General features: G+C 50.7%; 2 protein-coding genes across 2 annotated transcripts; one reads left to right on the top strand and one right to left on the bottom strand.

Annotated features, from left to right (window-relative positions):
• Window positions 1-1,638: 1,638 nt before the first annotated feature.
• Window positions 1,639-7,679, bottom strand: TGME49_211390 (hypothetical protein). Its single transcript, XM_002371233.2, has 11 exons — window positions 7,187-7,679; window positions 6,674-6,750; window positions 6,016-6,107; window positions 5,372-5,599; window positions 5,031-5,066; window positions 4,504-4,571; window positions 3,941-4,085; window positions 3,424-3,469; window positions 2,704-2,902; window positions 2,132-2,196; window positions 1,639-1,873 (listed from the first exon to the last, which is right to left on the bottom strand). The coding sequence occupies exons 1-11, from the start codon at window positions 7,303-7,305 to the stop codon at window positions 1,731-1,733; spliced, it is 1,218 nt and encodes a 405-aa protein (XP_002371274.1). The 5' UTR covers window positions 7,306-7,679; the 3' UTR covers window positions 1,639-1,730.
• A 1,597-nt stretch (window positions 7,680-9,276) lies between these two features.
• On the top strand, window positions 9,277-21,005 carry TGME49_211400 (DEAD/DEAH box helicase domain-containing protein; the record flags this gene model as incomplete). Its single annotated transcript, XM_018779539.1, has 12 exons — window positions 9,277-10,222; window positions 11,053-11,142; window positions 11,880-11,939; window positions 12,486-13,139; window positions 13,825-13,898; window positions 14,511-14,679; window positions 15,267-15,353; window positions 16,214-16,694; window positions 18,082-18,351; window positions 19,217-19,354; window positions 20,426-20,581; window positions 20,891-21,005. 12 exons carry the CDS (start codon window positions 9,277-9,279, stop codon window positions 21,003-21,005), a joined length of 3,240 nt encoding a protein of 1,079 aa, XP_018637980.1.
• Window positions 21,006-21,540: the final 535 nt, after the last annotated feature.

Raw genomic sequence — 21,540 nt, 5'->3', positions numbered from 1 at the left:
AGACAGCGTCTGCAACGTCCGTCAACTGTGGTCGAGGCGCTAACTCAGGGTCTCGCCCTGCACGCGGATCGACAGTCTGCTGGTTGTCACAGGAAACTTCAAATGCTTGTGAAGTAAAGGGTTCTTCTGTCCCACCACCATTCGCCGGTTTGGGATCTATGCCCCGAGCAGGTAGGACGGAAGAACGATGCTCTTCGCCAGAGTTACAGGGCACACTTTCTCCTTCCCTCGCGTTTCCACCACATTCGCCAGGAGACAACCCCACGTCATCACCGTTGGTGACCCCGTTTTCCGAGGGGCTGCTTTCACTGAGGGGCAGTACACTTTCGTCTTGATTTACGTCTGCCAGATTCCCGTTTCCGATTGAAGCGTGTGTTTCTTCCTCATTCCACGCCTGGGGACAAACCGCGTCAGTGTTAGCCATATTTCGAACTAGGAAGAAAACCGCAGAATTTGTGTGCGTTTCCAAAGTGCTGGGACACCTACTATTGAGTAGGCACAGCCCCCGAGCGATGGCCCTGTGGGGTCCGGGAGGTTGCCCAGGTGCTGAGGATGTACCCTAGTGTCAGGTCCGTAAAACCACAAATTGCTTCACACAGCAGCGACTGCAAAACCAGAACCAGAACCGTGCGTGTTTCAATAGGCTACAGTCTCGTGTAATAAACGCGACATCTCAAAGAGTTGGAATGGACTGGCCAGTAGCGCCCCACGCTTCTGAGTCGAAACAATTGCTACTCGTCTCGCAATTGTTTCACCTGACCCATTAATTCGCTGTGAAATCTGTTACTTTGAAACCATTCGAACGACTGCGTTCGCTTCTATAGCCTCCAGCTGTTGTTCGCTCGTGGGAAGATCCATCGAGCGTGAATCCGCAACCTTTGAGTAGGCAGATACTCCCGACCAAGCAGCACACGCTCCACGAAAAAGTTTACTAACCGGAGAATTATTGCCATGCCCGTGCAGGACCACAAGAGATAAGGCGTGGCTACGCCTATGCCAAAGCACCCGAGTGTTTGTTGACCCGGGAGTGTGCGCTGTCTGCCCGTCGCCCAGTAACAACTGATTTCAGCGTCCAGACAGATGAACAACTAACGAAGGTTTCGACAGCCGCAGAGGGGCTCGGGGTCTCTATTGAATGCGAACTCGTGAATATCGCGACACCAAACTCAGCCACGTTCTACTTGGTGTCCCTTTGACGCTTTCAGCCAAACCGCAACCCTCGAAATCCCACTGAAGTTGCAAACGGGGAGTCTAGCATCAGTGCTACCTCAATGGTTCTACGACCGTGTCCGATAGCGGGTTCCCTGTGGTTTGCTAAAAGCGGGGTCAATCGTTTGATGAATGTGGAACATCCTGACTCCACCAGCGACGAGGCAAGGAAATGACGTCACGAGTTTGGGATTTCTACACCGTTCAGGATGAACGGCCAGACAGAGCTGGGTGCGACCCGAGTTGGGGAAGAACACACCTCTACGTGAGCGTAAGTACTGAAGCAGAAATACACGATCGAACTCCGTTTGTGCCGTTCTTGTCGTGGCAGCTGCGGGACTCTTGAAATGTTCGGTTTTGTCGCCAAGTGTTGCTCTAGTACCACGGAGAGGTTGTCCGGTCCTGAAACTGAGAATTGCACGAAGCAGTCGTGGTTCGTACTGTCGTTTCCTCAACAGTTTCGCCCGACAAGTGAAACAATGTAAGGTAAACACCGAATCAGTTGCGTTTCAGAAAAGAAGTTAGACTGCCGTTTTCAGAGCAGACACGGAAACACCTGGTGGGGGCAGACTGGCCACTGCTGCAGTGGACGTCTCGGAGTTGAACACCAAACAGTTCGGTATTGGTTCTTGCTCCTTCGTGATGTACTTTCGCAATTCTTGCGCTGAAAATAACGAATGACAAGTAAAACCAGTCAATAAATGTTCCGCTGGCTGCTGCACACAAACAGCTGCTGGTGCCAATAGGTTCCCCTGCCACAGCGCGTCTACGCAGCAACCTGGTAACAACAAGGGGGAATGCCTTACTCGTCCAGCTGCGCCAGATTTCGCGAAAAGAAAACGGTATCCAGAACAGAGGACGACACAAGCTTCTGTCCAGAGCAGCAGGATTTATCAGATTTGCCGCTATCTTGCTTCCTTACCTAGAATACCACCAACAACCGCCGCGGTAACGGTGTACTGACAACCCCACATCATTGGCAGGGTCCTACGGAAGAGGAACAAACAAGCAAACAACATGGCCTTCCACGAAATCAAAAGTCTAAAAAAGTGTGGAGCGCCAGACGCGAAACGGCCACACAAACATACATACACACAAGCGCTAGCGTAAGATTACGCAAGAAAATCAACTCCCACATACATAGAATATATATATATATATATATTCATTCATATGGATTTGCGCAATACCTCTACAGACCTGCACATAACTGCCAACACATTAAATGGAAATTTGTATAAATGACTGAGTACCCATGGCACTTTGCCGATGCATTCTGAACTCGCGTCGGACAGCGGCGACATGAGAACGTGACTTTCCACGCCCCAGAGCAGAGAGCCTCACTTTCCTGGCTTTGCATGAGTGACCAAACGAAACCCACACCTACTTCGATTCTACGCAAGACTCTCCTTTCCAGTCTGTAGGGACTCGCAGAGAAATCATGTGTTTATTCTCGTCAGTCAACAGTGAGCATCCCGGCCCGCTGGAACGCACTTGAGGAGGGTCGGCGACTGCTCACAGGCGGCAGCTGCAGGTCCGCCTTCGTGGCGAAGGAGCTGCTGCGCGAACTCAGCGAATTCTTCGTCCTCGGGGTGAATATCGTATCGAGGCAAAGGGAGCAGCCTGGAGAGAGTTCCGTTTTCCTGTTCGTTCTCTCCTTTCGCGTCTTTGTCTGCAAGCCACTTCTCCAGGGCTGACGCCCACCAAGAACAGAAAACGAAGGAAAGAAAAGACAACGCCCTCTGCTGCGTCCCTGTTGAATGCCAACGCTTCCAGGTGACATTCCCTTACACTCTCCCCGGAAGTGTCGATTCCCCAAAACGGAGCTGCGTCGGAGACAACAAAGCTGCGTCGGAGACAACAGAGCTGCGTCGGAGACAACAGAGCTGCGTCGGAGACAACAGAGCTGCGTCGGAGACACGAAAGGAACAATGCTTAGACTGGCACTTGTTAGTGCTGTCTATTTCTTATCCTGCAGGCAGTGTGTTTCCCGTCATTTCGCGCTTGTCAAACGCAAAAACATAGATGCATTGCGTGGAGCTCGGGATGTACATGTGAACTTACCAAGTATCCCTAGAACTGTAATGTCCAAACAAGACTGCCTAGTTACTCTCATTAAGCCTCTGAGGTGTGGCAGCATGCGGCATTTGAGTCTCCCCTCCAGAAAGCCCCGTCCTGATGCCCACCGCGAGAGAACAGACGTAATGGACCTACTGAGGTAGATAAAAATTGCAGGATCCACCTTGCGGTCGGCGTTTCCCTGGAACAAGAAAACGCATTAACATTGCTTCACGCACACCCCCATGAACGCAAAACACGAGTCAAACTGCTGGTCGCGCACAGAGTGCCCACTCAGCCTGAGCCTTGTGCCCACAGAGACGTAACAAACGTGGCTCGCAAGCGACAGCCACAACAAATCAGTCAACATACTAAAACGTCAATATACATGCGGGCACCCATACGTATAAAAATATACGTATGTATAGCCATATATACGGATTCAAGTATGTACGTATGTATATATATATATATATATATATGTACATGCAGAGAGCGACGAGTGTACATACGAAGCTTTCTCGCAGTCCGTAATTCTACGCATCCAGTGAAAAACTCTAAACCACTGCACAGAGGAACACCTATGAACGTGCAAATAAAATTATACATCTACATTTATATTTATATATATACATATATATACATAAAGACAGAGTGAACGTAGGAAACGTACGAGGCTACAGTGAAGCATATCATCGAGAGAAGGGAAGGAAATTTCTCTCATCACGTGATGCGGCCGCGATTCTTCTTCTCCGTTGGTTGCCGTCGCTTTTCCACCTGCAGCCTGACTTGTCTGCGCCTTTGGTGCAGGCACTCGACTGAACGCGCCCCAACAGACAACAAAACCTCAGAATGCTTGAACATGAAAGAAAGGATTTATACACATCAATGTGTGTGTGTCTCGCAAACATGAAGTCGTGATATCGACACCGGAACAACACGAATCCACATAGATATGCATATATATATACATAAGTATATATATGGATATGAACTTATTCATATATATATATATATATATATATATATATATATATATTTATACAACAATATATATATATATATATATACTTAGCTTAATGAGGCCCGGTTGAGAAAGAGGGGCAAGGTAAAGGTCGGCGCCCAGGAGTAAGGCGAACAAGAGTTAAGGTGATAGCGACCAGAGGCGCGAGACACTCTGGAAGCGGAGTGGAACTCGTGAAAAGAAAAACAGAAGTCGAGGAAAGCGAGACGTACAAAGTGTGGTGGTGGAAGTCGAGGAATCCGAACCCAAGTGTTCCGCTGCAGTGACAACTGCACAACGCCTGAAAGGTCGAAAGACAAAGAGAGAACTGACAGAAGCCGAGTTGAAATGCATTCCACGACAGTAAAGTTGCAGTGAACCTACGGCAGTCCTTCTCAGGGAGAAGGGAAGGTCGGAAAGAGGAAAGTTGCGCAGATACCCAGAAATGAAAGAAAAGATGTCTCCCGACTTCACAATGGCAAAGACACGACCCACGGCCTCTCCACGTTGTCTCGCTTCCACCCCCGAGACAAAGATACAAAAGAGAGAAAAGACAAGTTTTACAGAAGCCAGGTCAAATGCATGGGTGCGCCGATACAGAAATATATATATATATATATATATGTATACATATGTACACGAATCGATTCATACAAGAGCACGAACCTTTGAATGTGATTATGTGGGGGAGCAAAGTGCGTTGAGTGCAAGACTGAGTCTTTGTAGGCGTCATTTTTCCTAAGAAAGGAGAGCGACTTACGACGTTCAGGCGTCGACACAGGGCGTCCAGCGGCGCCTGTAGATTCAGACACACCGAGAAGAGCGAGGAGGAGAGCTTCCGAAGAGGAGAGGGGAAAAGAGGACAAGATGACGACAGAGGCGGTAGCAGCAATACGCCAGGGGAGGCCGAAAAACGGGTCGCTTAGCGCAGACGTGGAACCTTCAGGTGGTGTGTAGCATCCCTCGCGGCTTCCTCGCGGGCGCTTGACAACTCAGAACTCAGTGCAAGTTTGTGTAAGCACCCAATCTGCTGAAACGGACGATGCGCCGTGATGCTAAGCCGCTCGTCCTGTGGACGTCCTCCGACGGCTCAAAACTCACGAGAGAAGAGAGAGGGTAAAACTCAGAGGCGACAGATATCGCTGCGAAGCGTTGAACGAACTGGACGGCGTGACCAGCGTCCTGGTCGCCTGTGGACTGCTGCGTTTTCGCGCCGGTGTCTTGTTCTCGAAGACTAGCGAGGAGACGCTGGAACTCCGACTCGGCAACTTCCTCGAAGACGACGAACGGAGCCATCTCGCGAAGGCCGGCCAAGCTGACTGTCGCGACCTGCAGAGAACAGACGCGCAAAGGGGAGGGATAGAACAGACAGTAAGAGGAGAAAGCAGCTGCAGAGAGAGAGAGGAGGCAAGTGGGGAGGAAACGAAGTTGAGGCAGGACAGGGGAGGACGTGGAGAGAAAAAAAAAAGGGGAGAGACAGCGAGAGAACGGCCCGTGGGCCGAAAGCGAGAACGGACAGTTGGGGCAAGGAGACAAGTCCGAAAGAAAGCGAGAACAGACACTGGAAAGCAGAGAGGACAAAGCGAAAGGAAGAAAACCGAAGCAAGGAGATGGCAAAAGGAGAGGACAACAGGAGAGAAGAGCCGAGAGAAATCGAGCAGGCGATGCGCGAGAGGAGAACGAAGAGAAGCGACTGCCGTCGAGACGAAGAGAAAGACAGACGAGAAAGAGAAAGAAGAACCTACACGTTGTCCCTCCGCGTCGCGGTTGACGAGGAAATTGAAGCTGAAATCGACTTCGCCCACCAAACGGCTGTCGCAGACGGAGACACGCACACCTGACGGCGGAAGAGAACGCGAAAAGAAGCAGCGAGGCCCGAAGAGACAACAGATGGAAACGATCAATGAATCACGCATGCGCGGGCAACACAAGGCGAAACGAAGGCGCGAACGGTACGTTAACGAGAAGACAACGAAGCGGATGGACGTCGGTGACGACAGACAGAGAAGGCAGGGGAGAAGAGAGAACACGGTAAAAACGAAAGCATGAGGAAGAGGAAGGAGACGTGTGTGATCGAGAAAAGACGAACGAAAGAAAAAAAAAGAAAAAAAAAAGAAAAAAAAAAGAAAAAAAAAGAAGGGAGAAAAGAGGAGAGAAAAAGGCGGCGCGAAAGAGGCGAACGCAGAGAAAAGAAGGGGACTGAACGAGAAAAAGAAGAAAGAGAGGCGCTCCAGCCGAGGGAACGCGTGAACCGAGACTCCACATACGGATGGCAACGAAACCAGAAGACGAGCAATGATGACTGAGGAAAGGAGAGCAACCAAATGCCGAAGAGAGAGGTGGAAACGAAGAGGACACAAGAGACGGGGAGAGACCGAAAGCTCAACGTTCGCGACAAATTACCTGAGAGAGCGAGGTTTTTCGCCAATTCAACATGGATGCTGGTCAGGCCGACGAGCAATACATGCGAGGAGAGGAGTCTGAGCAGAGAAGTCGAAAAACATCGGAAAAGCTTCTCTGCGTCCAAAAAGGCGGTCCGTTTCAAACCATGCCTCGCCTGTTGCCTCGTCGATATGTCGACTGGGGCCATGGAAACAACAGAGATAGGACAGCAGGACGAAGTCAAAACCAGAGACGCTGTGGAGACCGAGTCTCTCGAGCACCAGGCAGTCATGCTGCAGGAAGGGAGAGACGGAGAGATCGGAGATGGAGTCCGGGAGACACACATGTATTGCATGCGCAGAGGAGACGCGCAAGAGGGGGAGAAGAGAAGTCAAGTCGACAAAGAAAAAAACCAAGGGAAAACAGAGGAAAACTCGACGAGAAGGCGCGGAAGAGGCAGAAGAGGAGGAAAGAGGCAAACTGAGACCGGAGAGCGTCAAGAAGAGAAACACAGGAGGCAAGAAGATCACTCACCTGCGCTGAGATTCAACCCCCCAGAGGCGAATTTGTCTGTCGAAAACGCGATGAGAAAGAAGAGAGTTCGCAACTGTCTCCTCAGGTGCAGGCGCGGGAGAAGAGGGAAGAGCTGCCATGGCGGAAGAAGGAAAAGAAGAACGCCAGAAAAGCAGGTGAAAAGCAAACGAAACGCACGGAGAACGTGACGATGCGAAGCAAGACGAGGTCGAAGCAGAGAAGCAGGGAGGAGGGAATTGAAGCAGACAAATTTGCTCGAGGGAACGGAGGAGCACACAAAGGAGACAGTCAGACGAAGAGCGAGAGAAGAATGAGGAGGAAGAGGAGAGTAGAAAGTGTAAGGAGAAAAGAGCAGAGACGAAAAATGTTACAGAAAGCAGGAGCTCCACAGGAAGACAGGGAGGAGAAGAGCACGAGAGGCGGCCTTGGCTCTGCGGCGCGTTGGAGTTGCCCGCGAAAAATAGGTCTTCACACTCCCCAAACTGAAGGGAACATACGCCGACAGGCGGAAAGGGATCACATAAAAAGACCTCAAAAAAGAACGCACACAACAGAGAGAAGGCGCGCTCAGTTTTTAGCAGTTAAGAACAACCAATTCATAAGTAAATAGTGACTGTGAAAAAACGCTGGCTGCGATCAGCTCTCCGTCGACGAGACAAAACGCGAGGTACGCACATGCAATCAAACGTTCCGGAGAGGTGCCGAAGAGGTACGACCCAGGGAAAAGACGAGGTCCTCTCGTCTCCGAGACAGGCAGAGAAACGCCTGAGTGGAAGTGGAGAAGTAAGAGCGATGAATTCAAGACAAACTCGACAAACAAATCCCGCAAAAAACCATCTGCTTTTCACCCAGGGACCCACTCTCAGCTGTGTGCGCCTCAGGCCCCATGCATGCAACGCTTGCATCTTTCGCGAAAAGGAGATGCAAACTGTCACGCCCGGAAGAAGAAAGAAAACCGCGCTGTTCTCTCGATGAAAGACGACTTCTCCCCTTGTCATCTCTCTTTTCCCCCGGATTTTCTGCGGGATCTTCTTCTTTTAACGCAAGGAAACTCCCCATTGCATGCGCTCACTCGGAGTCATCGCGGCAAAGAGCCCCCCTGAGCTGTGTCGATAATACACCTCAAACTCGAGCTTCTTTGCCCTTTCTTTCGTCTATTTCGTTTGTCAAGAGTCACTGTCGGGAGAGGACAGCGGGCAGGAAACGACCTGTTTTCGCTGACTGAGGGAAGGGGAATCTCTAAGAACCAAACGGCTGTTCCGCTTCTCCGACTGGGTGTCGATATAGTCCAAGCAACGATATGCGTCTCTCCCGCGGAGTGAGACTTCGCGAAAAGCCTTGTTCGAATCGCGAAGCAGAAACACCGTTCGTTTCAGGACATAAAATACTGACCTTTGTGAAGGAAAGGGGCGTCACTTCAGGAAAAGAGATTCAACTCCCTCTTTTTCTCCGCCGAGGAAGATTCTCCATCTTCGATGCGCTTCCCTTTCGCCGCCCCATCGCCTCGCGTTGCCAAGGACCGGCGCGCGAGATGTGGAGGTCGAAGGCGGGGAAGGGAAGAGATGATGCATAGAGGAACAACGAAAAATTCCAGAGATCTGTTTCGTTTGTGACTCTGAAACGATTTTAACTGCATGCACAACGAACCGCCTTCTCTCGGCGTTTTTTTCCTCAGCGGCGCAAGCTTGCACCGTGTTTTTCTTGCTCCTCTCTGGGGCCGAGTCTCCTTCCCTCTATTCTTTTTTCTGTAACCTCCTTTCTTCGCCTCGCGGTTTTCTTCTGCTTCTTTGCTTCCTCGTTTCGTCTTTCTCTTCCCTGTTTCCATCGGTTCGCCTGCCCCCCGGTCTCGCTGTTCCCTCTCTCGCTGTTCCCTCTCTCTCTCTCACGTTTCTGTGTCGCTCTCTGCATCACTTTGTCTCTCCTCCTCCGATTAATGCTAGTTCGTTGGTGTCTGAGTCAGGCGCTCTCCGTCTCTGGTTAACTCTTTTCCTGTGTCTTCTGCTTTTTTTTTCATCTTTGGTAATCCACTCTTCCCCGCCGTCTCTCTGCCGCTTTCCCCTCGGTTTCTTCTCTCCTTCTGCGGGTGCGCCATGGAGACCGAATCGCCTGCGGAGAAGGTTGAGGAGGCGAGTTCGCAAGGAGGCAAGAAGAAAAAAACGAGAGACTCCGCGTACAGGAGGCAGCGGCAAGAGGCGCGCAGACTCGCGCGAGAGCCGGGAGAGGGAAAGCCGGAAGACGGAGCATGCCGAGAAACGGAAAAAAGAGGAGGCGAGGGAAAGCGCGCGGATGGACAGGCGTGCAAAGACAAGCAAAGCGCGGGGAGGCAGCTGAAAGAGTTTAATAGCGGAGAAGAACGCGCAGGTACTGAGTCAGCCGCGGAGGTTGACAGGAAGAAGAAGGCGAACCGAGAGAAGGAGAATGACAAGGAGAGAAACGAGAGACGTCAGGAGGAGGGAGAAACGGCAGAGGACAGAGAGGAAGAACAGCGCTCTGGAAGGAAGAGAAAGCGGAGACGGAAAAGGAAACACCAAAGCGAAGAGTACATGCATGACAACGAGGAGGAAGGCGAGAACGACGAGGGCGACGAACAGGAGGAAGAGAAAAACAAAGGGGACCGAGAACTCGAAGGGGGGGAACGGCAAGCGAAAGCACAGACAAAGAAGAGGAAGGCAAAAAGGCACACAGAGGAGAAGTCTCGCGCTCGAGAAGAGGCAGAGACAGGAGACAACGAGAGAGAAGAAGCCATCGGACAGACGTTCACTTCAAGAACCAGTGAAAATACAGAGATTGCTTCCTCCTCTTCTTCGTCTGCTTCTCCCTCTTCTTCTTCGTCTGCCTCTTCTTCGTCGTCTTCTGCTGAGACGGGAGAAGGGGAGACAACGCGTCCAGAATTTACGAAGCGTTACTGCGTTGTCGCCCAGCAGCGCGAAGGTGACGAGGAACGCGAGAGAGAGAGGAGCGCGGAAGTTCTTCGATCTCTTCATCCATGCGTTCTGGAGACGCTTCGACGCCGGGATATCCGCAGCCTCTTTCCAGGTTCGCATAAAACTATCAGAGACAGCGCCAGACGGAGATGAAACAGTGACGCTCTTCTGCTTGCGACGCCTCTCGCTGCGGAGACACACACAGATCTCCGTTGCCGGTGGCTGCCGGTGTCTCTGCGCATGTCACTGGAGATGGGCGTTTGCGCGCCGGGTGACATGCCTCTGAGCCGACAGGCAGCCATGTTTATATATGCATATATATATATATATATGTATATATATATATATGTATATATATATATATATATGTATATATATATGTGAATATATGTATGTATGTTGTTGTGTTGCGAAGACAGTGAAGGTGTGTCAGGGGGGTCGCGGAAGGCGCGTCTCTGAGACTCGGAACGTGAGAGGGCCGCGGAGCAGCGCGGAGAAGAGCGGATCCGCGAAACAGACTCGAGCTCGCGACAGGCAGGAAGCAGAAAGGAGATGTGGAGAGCGGGAAGGGAGGAGACGCGTAGGCGGCACAAGCGTCGGGAGCAGGAAGAAGAGGACAGAGAGAAGAGAAGAAAGGAAGAGAAGAAAGGAAGAGAAGAAAGGGAGAGAAGAAAGGGAGAGAAGAAAGGGAGAGAAAGTAGACCGAAGAGAGAGACACCGTGGAGACTTGCGTATATGCGAAGCAAGGAAGAGTCGACGGAGGACAGTAGGAACGAGGAAGAGGACGGAAAGCCGAAAAGCAAGTGAGACGGCTGTAGGAGGAAACAGAGGAAGAAGGGAAGGTGAAGAGATGCAGAGGGATAAGGGCAAAGTGTTCATTCCACCGCGAATAAAGCGATCTCCTTTTTGCCTGTTGTGGCGCTTCTCTCCAATTGCATGCAGTCCAACGCACCGTCGTCAACTTTCTCACCCGGTGTATCGACAAACCATACGACCCTCAAAACTGCGACCTCTGCGTTTCCGCGCCCACAGGTAAATTCACTCAGTCGTAATGGCCTACAGACTCTACGCGTCTGCATCCATTATCAATCACTCTTCCTCTCTCTTCCTTTCTTTCTCGGTATTTCGTTCGATCCTTATGCTCCTCTCCATTCTTTCTGTGTTTGTCTATGTGTAAGGATATTCATCTATCTATCTATCTATCTGTAGGTCTCTATCTACGTCTATCTATGTGTGTCTACAACGATGTATAGACGCGCTGTAGGCACGATTGAAGGGGACAAGATGAGAGCGGGGAGGAGAGGAGGCGTTCTCGGTCGGAGAGAGAAGCTGGAAAGTAGAACCACTGCAGTTGACCTTTGTGGAGATAGTGAACGAAGCCAAAGCACTCGGCAAAAAAAGTCCGCAGGACTGAAAATCCGCAAAGGGGCCGGGAAGCGACAGGTCGGTGCAGCAATGAGAAGAAAGAGGTCGGAATGTCGAGGCAGGACAGGTTTGGAGATGGTCGCCTTTGAGTGTTGAGGGATGAAAGGGCGAGTGCAGGGATTTAGGGAAAAGCCACTCAGATCGATCGGCAAGATTGGCCTCAGGAGTCAATGAAGAGTCTTTCAGCAGCTTCGAGCAACACGATGAAGGACGGCACATTGAGAGTAGAGTCTCGGTTGCTGGCATCCTCATTCTGTCTCGTTCTGTCGAGGAAGAGGGTGTAAGGCCATGGAACTCTAAGGAGCAATTCGCGACGCTTCTGCCTGTTTGCCTGCCGTCTGTAGGCGAGGGAAAAACGTTCTGCTACGTCCTCCCCATTGTCAGTTTTCTTCTTGCATCCGTAGGTAAGAGCGGCGCGGACTCAACGGCTGGAGATGTCTCTTTCGCTCTCTCCTCTCTCTTCCTCTTGCACTGCGTCGGCAGCTGGAGTTGCTGTCTCTATTTTCTCCTTCGCTTCTTCCCTGAGCACTCGGCTGTCCTTCCTGCCTTTCTTGCTTTGTCTTCGCATCCCCCTGATTCGCACGTTTCTCTCTTCTCGGAACTCTTTTTACTTCTTCTCTCCGTTTGAGGGCAACCTCTCCCAGTTCTTCTGCTGGCGCGCGACTCACCGGTCCTCGATTTTCCCCCGAGTTTGCTCAGATTTTAAATGGCTTGTATGATTTCAACTATGGTTTTCGAGACTGCATTCACGATTGTCTCCCTTCAAGCTTTCCTGAAATTTGATTGGATGATTAAGAAAGTGTGTTTCAATTTTTCCTTCGAAAGCGTTTTTCTCTGGTGTCTTTGCTTTTTTGCAAATGCTTCTTGTTGATGGCAACTTCTGTTGTCAATCAAAAAACACCGTTTCTGTTGTTTCAAAGGCGTTTTGTCTGAGACTGCGCTTACGCCAGCTCAGACAACGCGCTGCGTCGTGCTCGTCCCCACTCGCGAGCTGGCGGTGCAGGTCGCTGAGGAGTTCCGTCGCTTCCGTCACGGCCACTCTTCTCCCTTCGTCTCTTCGTCTTCTCGGACCGTATGTCGGACGCGCGCGCTGACGCCAGACGCCGACGAAGCAAACGAAGACGAAGAAGAAGGAGACAGCGCGCCTCGCGAATGCAGGCGAAAGCGAAAGCATTCGGGAGAGGAGGCGGAGGCTGAAGCCTCATGCTGCGCTCGTTCCGCGGAGAATCACACGATCGAAGGAGTCGTTTTCTGTCGTGAGATCTCCGTCGCGTGTCTCGTTGGTGAGCTGTCTGTACACCGCAACAAGCGAGACAAAGCGGCAGGGCTTGCTCACGTTTCGACAGGCAGAGCTTCTCTCTTCGCTTCGCCGACAGCGCCGTCGGTGCTGTCGGCCTTTCTTGGGTCGCCGCGGCGTTCTGAAGTCTCTGCGGTTTGCGGCGACACTGCAGCTACATCCACCGCGCCCCCCGACGTCGTTGTATGTACACCGGGAAAGTTCACGGAGCTGGTCTGGAAGGCGACGCGACGACGGAGGACAGCCTTCGCTGATGCGGTTCGTGGAGAAGGCGGTGTCCTCCTTGAAGATGACGACACTACCGCCGGTAGGTCGCATCGTTTTCATTCGTTCGGCATGCGTCTCGTTGAGGCTGCCTTGTTCTACATTCACATAGCGTCACCGTTGAGAGAGGCCAGATATCTGCGAGGCGAGGCGAAACCGAGTCTTGCTTTGCCTTGATGGCTCGGGCAGGGCAGCAGGAGTTCCAATGCCATCCACGGTCTACCGGGAGACCGATGTGAATCCATATCTGTATGTACCTGAGGGTCTATGGATATAAATATTCACTTAGATGTTCAAAAGCAGATTTTCCACTCCATCAGGTATCCGCTATCTCTCTATCTGAGTACGTTTATCTACCTATCTATCTATATATATATATATATATATATCTGTATCTATCTATATCTGTCTATTTATTTCTATCTGCATCTAGCTATATCTGTATGTATGGTAGGTTGAATGTTTTATAGAGAGTCAGGTCTCTCTTTGTACCAATGTTCCTGTGACTACATATAATCATTTACACGTGCATGTGTATATATGTAGAGGAATAGATGCTCCCGTACATCGAGCATGTGACTGGCGAGCGTGGAACGATACTGCGTTGTCCTCACTCTTACCGATTTTTCTTTTTTTTCGAGGAGTACTTTGTCGAGACCGGTTCACACTTGCCTTCTGCGACGCATCTTGAATCGTGAATCTTTAACATCGTCTTTTCTGTTCTCTAGACGACGAGATGGGTGTTAGCCTCGAGGACGTTCGGTGGCTGGTGATTGACGAAGCTGATAGACTTGTCCGGCAGGTAGGCACCGTGGAGTGACTCTCCTCATCTTCGACTCTTCCCCTCTCAGAAGCGATACAAAGGCCGCGGTGCGTTTTCCTGTTTCTTTGAACCGCTTCCCCTATGGAACGATTGCTGCTTTCGTCCTCGTCTGCAGCTGCAACTATCGACGCAGCCGTCTGCATAGCCGCTCGAGTTCATCTCTTCATCGCTGAACTGACTCTCTCTCTCGCGGAGGGTCTATCTTTCAGTTAACGAATACAAACTGGTGTCTTGTATATTCTATAGATGGAAAGTTCCTATAACACAATCATGCGTATATCTACACAAACATGTACATATATATATATATATATATATATGCGTATTGCTTGAATTCTTCGTTGGTACACCTGACATGCGGGTGCAGCTGCATGCCTTCTGCCTTGGTGTTGAGGTTCGAGGTTATCTCTGCAGATCCGATGTTCACCTTCGTCTCTTTATCTATGCGTCCGTAAATACCTCCTGTCCCTCTGGATATCTGGCGTTCCACAACAGCTCTCCCGTCTCCCTTACATCTCCCGCCTTATGCGACCGCTCTCGTTACTGTGTGTCGCCCTGCGGCGTATTTTCACCGGATTGTGCGCTCCGCAGCCGTACCACGATTGGATGAAGGCAGTCGCGGCGCTTCAGCATCTTCGTCTAGAATCGTGTCGTGGATATGAGCCTTCGTTTGCGCGGACTTCTGGGGAAGCCTTGCCTGTCGTCTCCGCCTTCGCTTCACCGTTTGTCGCCTCCTCCTCCCTGCCGCTCCAGAAACTCAGTGAGAAGAAGCAGCCAAGAGACAGCGAAAGAGGAAACGGAGAACCAGAACAAGCGAGATATTAAACGCAAGTCTCAAGTGTGCGCTTCGGACGCGATGTCAGGGAACATTCATGGCCTTTGATACTGACATACAACACTCTCGGCTGTCTTGAGCAGTCCACTGGGGTATGGTGTGCAGGATAACCATAAACAACTTTCCTGTTTGTGACTTGGAACTCGAGCCATGTTCAACGATTCTAAATCGCTTCATTCCAAACAAACAAGATAGGCCAAAACTGTTCAGCTAGATTATATATATATATATATATATATTTAGATGTATATCTATATATATGTATATATAGATATAGATATTTACATGTATAAACATATATATATATATATATATTCACTCCGTATGCGTGCCTATATATCTATATCTATATATATATATATATCTACATATATATATATATATATATATATACTGGTGATGGCAGATGGATTTGGCGACGCACGTGGTTATGCGTGTGATACCCATTTTTCTATGTTGCGAGGAATCATGCAACGATTGATGGCGACATGTTCTGTCTTCTCTATCTCCAGCTTTCTCTGCGACAATGACGAAAAATCCGAAGTCGCTTGCGCTGCTGAATCTGACGCGTCCACTCTTTGTTCTCTCCTCTCCCAGCGGTAAACAGAGCACTTTCGGTTCCATGTCGAGGGTCCTCTTTTTCCTCAACAAGGAAGCAAAGTTTGACACTCTTGATGTGTGGTGTGATTCAAAGATCCCAAATGGTGGAGCAAGGGATGGAGGCACAAAAGATATTTGCATGAAAGTCTAGATCTCCACACTGCGGACTCTGGACTGCGCTTAGGCCTTTGAAAATTGGCGGCTGTAAAAATAAAGGATGCTCATGTCACTTCGAGCCTTTTGTGTTAATTCAACTGTTCCGTATATTCACGAACATACTCATCTTCCTCTTTCGCGATTCAGTGTTCTCTTTCTTCACTTAGACATTTATACGTATATCTCTTTCCTCACTTCTGTATTTATACATCTGTCTCCTTCTTGACGTCTGCATATATATATATATATATATATATATTTGCACACATGTCTGCATATGTACATACATGCATACACATATATATATAGATATATATGTATATCTATTGGATTCTTTATGGTTCTGTATTGTGAGACGCGTTGCTCTACTAACAAACTCGCTCTTCTGGACAGTGGAGGATAGACCTGAAGCTTCCTCGTGTGGTCCTGTTTTCGTTGCTTTCTCTTCTGTAACGCACTGCAGCTGTAGTGAATTTGTTTATGTTCCGTCGGACCTTTTCGCCGGCCCTGGAGAAGAGTGGATATGGTCTCGTTCTCTCGCGTGCTCTGCGGCCTCCTCGCTGCGTCCTTCGCGTATTTTTTTCTTTTCTCGCTGCTCGCCTTGAGGCACGAGGGAGAGTGTCGCTTTTGCTTTCTGGAGTGGTGGACGACGGTGTTGCTAGAAGCTGTTTTCTGTTTTATCGTCTCTGCATGCGCTGTGCAGGGCACTACGCGATGCCGCAATCTCTGGCGCAGCGATACGTCGTCTGCGACTCCGAAGACAAGCCGCTCTGCCTCCTGCTCCTCTTGCTGCACCTCCTGCAGCATCTGCGAGGAGACGCGAGCGGCGCGAGAGAAGAGAAGAGGCGCGCGAAGAAATCGTGTCTAGCAGAGACAGAGACAACCGCCGATGAGGAGGACGAAGGGACGAAGGAAGCAGAGGAAAACAAGAAACAAGGAGAAGAAGAGGAAGACAAGACAGACGAAGACGAAGGAGAAGATGATACGGATGAGAGTGAAGACGAAACAGAGGAGGTGGAACATGAACGAAAAGAGGAGAAGGAGGAGACGAACGGCAAGGCTAGACAAAATGGAGGTTCAGGAAAAAGGAAGAAAGCCAAGGTGCTGATCTTCTGTAGCAGCAGAGATGCAACGCATCGTCTGACACGACTGCTTCAGCTGTACTTTGAGCGCCCAGCCAGCAGGTGAGAACTTCTTTAAAACTTCCCCTTGGAGCACAAACGGACAGCCTTCGCGCGAAGTACTTGATCTGTTTGTATTACGCCGAAATCCATTCTCTCCACTTTGCAGTCCACTGAAGACGCCACAGAATTCAAGTTTTCTTTTCTCTCCGTATCGTTTTAAAAAATGTCGCCACCCCGATCCGAGAGCCGTCACCGCCTTTGCGGATTTGGTCCGCGTGTGAGGCGAGGTGAACAAAATGAGCGCCGTTCGGATCGTGTATCCGTCGCCATTTCGCTTTCAGCTTACGAGAAGAATTGCAAATGTTCGCGTCCTTCCTTCGATGAGATTCCGGTGTCGTTCAGCGTTTTCTGGCGAGACCAATCTGCGTGTCCTGACGCGGATTTTGATCCTTTTGGTGCTGGCTTTCTCAAGGGTCTCAACTCCCTCTGTGGTTTCATGGTCCATCTCTCGCTTGGTGACCGCGATACGACTGCGGTGGCTGCCATCTGTGATACGGCCTGGAGGAGTTTTTCCGCTTTCGCCGGGCGCATCATTCGAGGGAGATGGGGGTCGTTTTTGTCGCTGGAGCGTCGCCACTTGACAGAGTCTCACTTTGTGTACCAGCAAGGGCAAACGCCGTTTCGATGGACTGCTGTCGCGTTCGCCTGCGTTTGAAAACAGAAACGAGGAGATCGCAATGCCACAGTTTCGCAACGAAACACATAAGCGGTGTCTGTCTTCTTCATTAGACAGGAGGCCTTCTATCTCGTTTTCATAAGCAAGAGTGACGTGTGATACTTCGTTGTGCGCTTGTGCTGGGGGTCGATTATTCGCATGCGTTCCCCTCCCTCGGAGACAGCATTTCCGGCTTCACTCGCCTCGCCTGCGAGCGGTGTTGGTTCCTTCGCTGCCGCAGTCTGCAGCCTTCTGATCTCTCTGCGCTCATCCGGCTCCGCTCGTCATTCTCTTCCTGTGGAAAGTCTCGTTTCTTTTCTTACTCTTGCTTTTCCGCTTCTTTCCTGCGCCTGTCTTTTCTCCGCCGTGTCGCGGCGTCCAGCGGACGCCGCCTAGTCGGTGCGTTCGTTGCTGTCCCCTGTCGACCGTATACTAGCATCAGAGTAGGAGGTTTCTGTCGCTGTCAATACGAGCGATGGCCGTTCCTACAATTGAAAAGACGTCTGCCGTTCCCTGAGTCGCTTCTCTGTGTGTTCTGCCGTCTTGCGTTCTTTCTCTGTGACAACCTTCAGATCTGTGCTGCCTCCTGGGTCTGTTCTCACTTTCGCAATCGCGTCTTCATGACGGACCTTCGTCGGCTGCCTTCGTTCTCCTCTTTGTGTCTATGCGTACTTTCCTTTTTGCTCTACCGATATCGGTTGGTCTCGACTGTGTCGCCTGTCTTTTGTACAGCCGAGTCCTCCCCAGCGGCTTGTCGCGCTTGACGGTTTTCTCTGCCGCCGCCACTTGCCCTCCTGCCCGAGGCTCTGCTGACAGCGTCGGCCGCGACGCGCCCGCGCGTCTGTGCGGAGACGCTTTTCGAGAGGAAGGAGAAGAAGAAGACACGAGGAGAGAAAGCGCAGGAGACGCGCAGGAAGGAGAGGCATTTTGCTCTCTCCGCGTTCGAGAGATGTCGAGCAGCTTGAGTCAGCGCGATCGAGTGAAGCTCATCAACAGCTTCAAGTGAGGATCAGTGAAGAGGAGCGCTTGTCGACGAAACGTAAAACCGATTTTAGAAGGAACGAGAGAGAGCGAGGAACGTTTACGGGCAGATGGCGAGGGAGGAAATCGAGTGATGGTTTCCGACGAGTTCTACCTCAGTATGTTTGCATGGCTGTTGAGGATGGAAGAGGCGCCAAGAAACGAAAGACAAAACCATTTCGCTTCTCTGCTCTGTTATCACGCCACACCGTGACCGCCTACGTAAACGGAGAGCGGCGACAAGGGGGAGTCGAAACAGGCAACAGGCGGAGATGTGGAGCAAAAAAGGAAAAGAAATGGATGCGCAAACGCCGCAGTAAAAGAATGCGTCGTGGCTGACGCATCTCGCGTGAAAGCAGACAAAGAAGACGCCGTACTTCCGAATCCGCGCGTCTCTTGGACTGAATCAGCGTTTTCATTTCTTCAACGCATTTCTTATCAAACGGCCTAGATTTGGATAGAAGTTCAAGATCTGTATGAAACGAGGAGAGATGTTCGTGTTCGTCGTATACCGCGCATCGTCGGCCGCCCTTGGTTGCCTGCAGGTGTGAGGCGTCCGATGTTCTTGGTGCGAGTCTGCACTTTGTATTTTTCCATGTTCGTTCTCGTTATCTTCTGACCTTCTTCGGAGTTTCACGTTTCCAGCTCTCCCTCGTTTTCTGCTTTGCCTTCCTCCTCGCTTGTCCATTTACTCCATTGTCGGTTCCGTTGTCTTACACAGTCTGCGTCTCGTTTTGAGATCTTCTTGGAGGCGTTCCGCGCCATCTTGCCTGTTTTCTAAATGGTGGGCGCCTACCTTTTTTTCGACGTTGTCCTTGCGCTTGCTTATTGCTATCGCTTTGCGCAGGAGCGGAGTCGTAGAGGTCCTGGTGTGCAGCGACTTGGCAGCGCGAGGCCTTGACGTCGAAGGAGTCGATGCCGTTTTCCACTACGACGCGCCTCAGCATGTTCAGGCCTATGTCCATCGATCTGGACGCTCTGCGCGGTAAATGAAAGTCGATCAAAGCCCAGCCGAATCGCTTTCTTTCTCTCGGAATGTCATGCTCTCTGTGCTGCTCTGTGTCGTTCTGTCTTTCGCCCTGTGTCGGTGTGCCTTTCGCAGTTCAGGTTTCCATCGCTCTCTGAGTCCCTGGGTGTCTCTCTCTATCTATCGCTCTCGCTCGTACTACGTCGCCCTTTTTTTGATGTCCTCTGTCTTGTTCTCTCTTTGATCATGTCCGTCTGGCTCTGCCTTTGCCTCACTCTCCGCCCCTCTGTGTCTCTGCTGTGTTTCTTCGCTTTTTCTCTGGTTGTCGCCTTCTCTCTCGGTCCTCTGTCTAAGTCGAGGAGTCCTTCCGTGCGAGGCGCAAATGCCTCAGAGGGACATGTGCTCGCTGCGCCGAACTGGTTTCGGCTTCCGAGGCAGACTCCTGGCCTCTGTTCAGGCTCTTCTCTCCCGTTTCCTCTAGGTTGTGGGAGTCGGCAGACCTGCTCGGGTGGCCTGGAACGCTGTTGCCTCTTGCACGTTGGCCTGACTGTTTCCTTTCTTCGTATTCGACCGATCCGCCAGTAGCCTTTTTTTGGCGCAGGTCCCTGTCCTCTGTGCGACGTTTCATCACCGCCGAGCGAGGGGAGAGACGTGCCTCTCCGTCTTCGCTTTTGTCTCGTCTTCTTCGTTTGTTTTTCTCTCTTCCGCAATCTTGGGCTTTTTTCGTACATGTACGAAGAAGGGATTGTTGATCAGATCCGCTTCCTCCTTTCGACGTTTGTTGTTCGCACATTCTTCGTCCTTCGAGCAGCGGACGCTGCGTCCTTCTGCGTTTCACCTTGTTCGTCCTCTGCGCATCTTTTCCGGATTTCCAGGCGTTTCGCGAATGCTTGTGCTTCCCGGTGTCTCCCCTTTCTCCCTGCGTTCGTTTCGCACGATTGCGAACTCCTGCGAAAACGGTGCTTTGACCCAGAGTTCTTTTTGAACTTCGTCGCGCTTCCATTCCGCTGCTCACTCTGCCCGGTCGTCTAAAGCGCCCGCGCGTTCGGAACGTTCTTCATTTTCAAATGTTTCTCATTTGTTTCACAGGGCTGGAGCATGGGGCGTGACGGTGACGCTCGTCTGTCCGCAGCAAATGAGAGCTTTCCGCGAGATGATCAAAAGGAAAAATCCTCACCTGTGGAAGAGTCTGCAGGAGCTTCGCCTCGACCTCTGCAAAAGAAGCGACTCGGCCTTTCAAGACGCGTAAGAGAAAACGGAAAAAATGCTCGTGTCAACTGATTGGCGAGGATGTCAACAACTTAGCCGATTGCTTTCTCTCTGCACGGACTTGATATTTCACTCTCTACGAACAAGCGGTTTTCTTTTCGATACCGTCTATATATATATATATATATATATATATATATATATTTATATATGCATTCTGAGTGTATAGCAGGCCGATGAGGAGAGGTGGAAGGGATTGGCTTGAATCGAGAGCTCAAGGGCGCTTTATATTAGTTTCCGTCTGTTTTTTTCCCTGTTGCGCTGTCGGCTTTCGCTTCTTCGCAGATACGCCGAATTGCTGCGTTTGCTCAGCATCTGCCTCGCGGAGGAAGCGAAGGGGAAACTAGACGCGCGTCGTCCTCTTCCTGCTCATCTCCTTTCTTCGCAGTCCTTCTCATGAAACACATCAAAGATCTATACATGTATATCCGTCTTAATTTGCGCATATATATATATATATATATATATATCCTTCCGCGTCTCTGAGTCCGTACCTCACTGCGTGTCTCCCTTGCTTTATATAACTTTGTGGTTGCCTTGCCATATCGCCTTCAACATGAAACTCTCTGTCAACCTGTCTGTTTGTAAATGGCATGATGGTTCCTGGCGACCGCGAGCAGTGGTCAGCTCTGTGAAGGACTACGGGGCGAACGGAGAATTCAAAATTCTTTTCAGGTTTCTCGTTTCCGCGGACCGCCTTTTCTTCTTTGACTTCGCTGCGTCATCCGTCTGACGAGACAGAAGACAAATCTCAATTGTTCAGTCTCCTCACTGATTCGCCTCTCTCGCGTTGGGACTTTCTTTTACGAGACACATGGCCTAAAAAGCGAAAAAGAGTGACAGATACCAGCTCCGCGATGCTCTGGAGAATCCTCTGGATGCGGCGGACGCACACACATCAGCCTCCTCACGCGAGTAGCGAACGCGTTTTTTCT

This window comes from Toxoplasma gondii, chromosome IV (assembly GCF_000006565.2).
Source record: "Toxoplasma gondii ME49 chromosome IV, whole genome shotgun sequence".
Classification (NCBI taxonomy): Eukaryota; Apicomplexa; class Conoidasida; order Eucoccidiorida; family Sarcocystidae; genus Toxoplasma; species Toxoplasma gondii.
The sequence above is the reverse complement of the archived record's forward strand: the minus strand, read 5'-3'. Positions and strand labels throughout refer to the sequence as shown.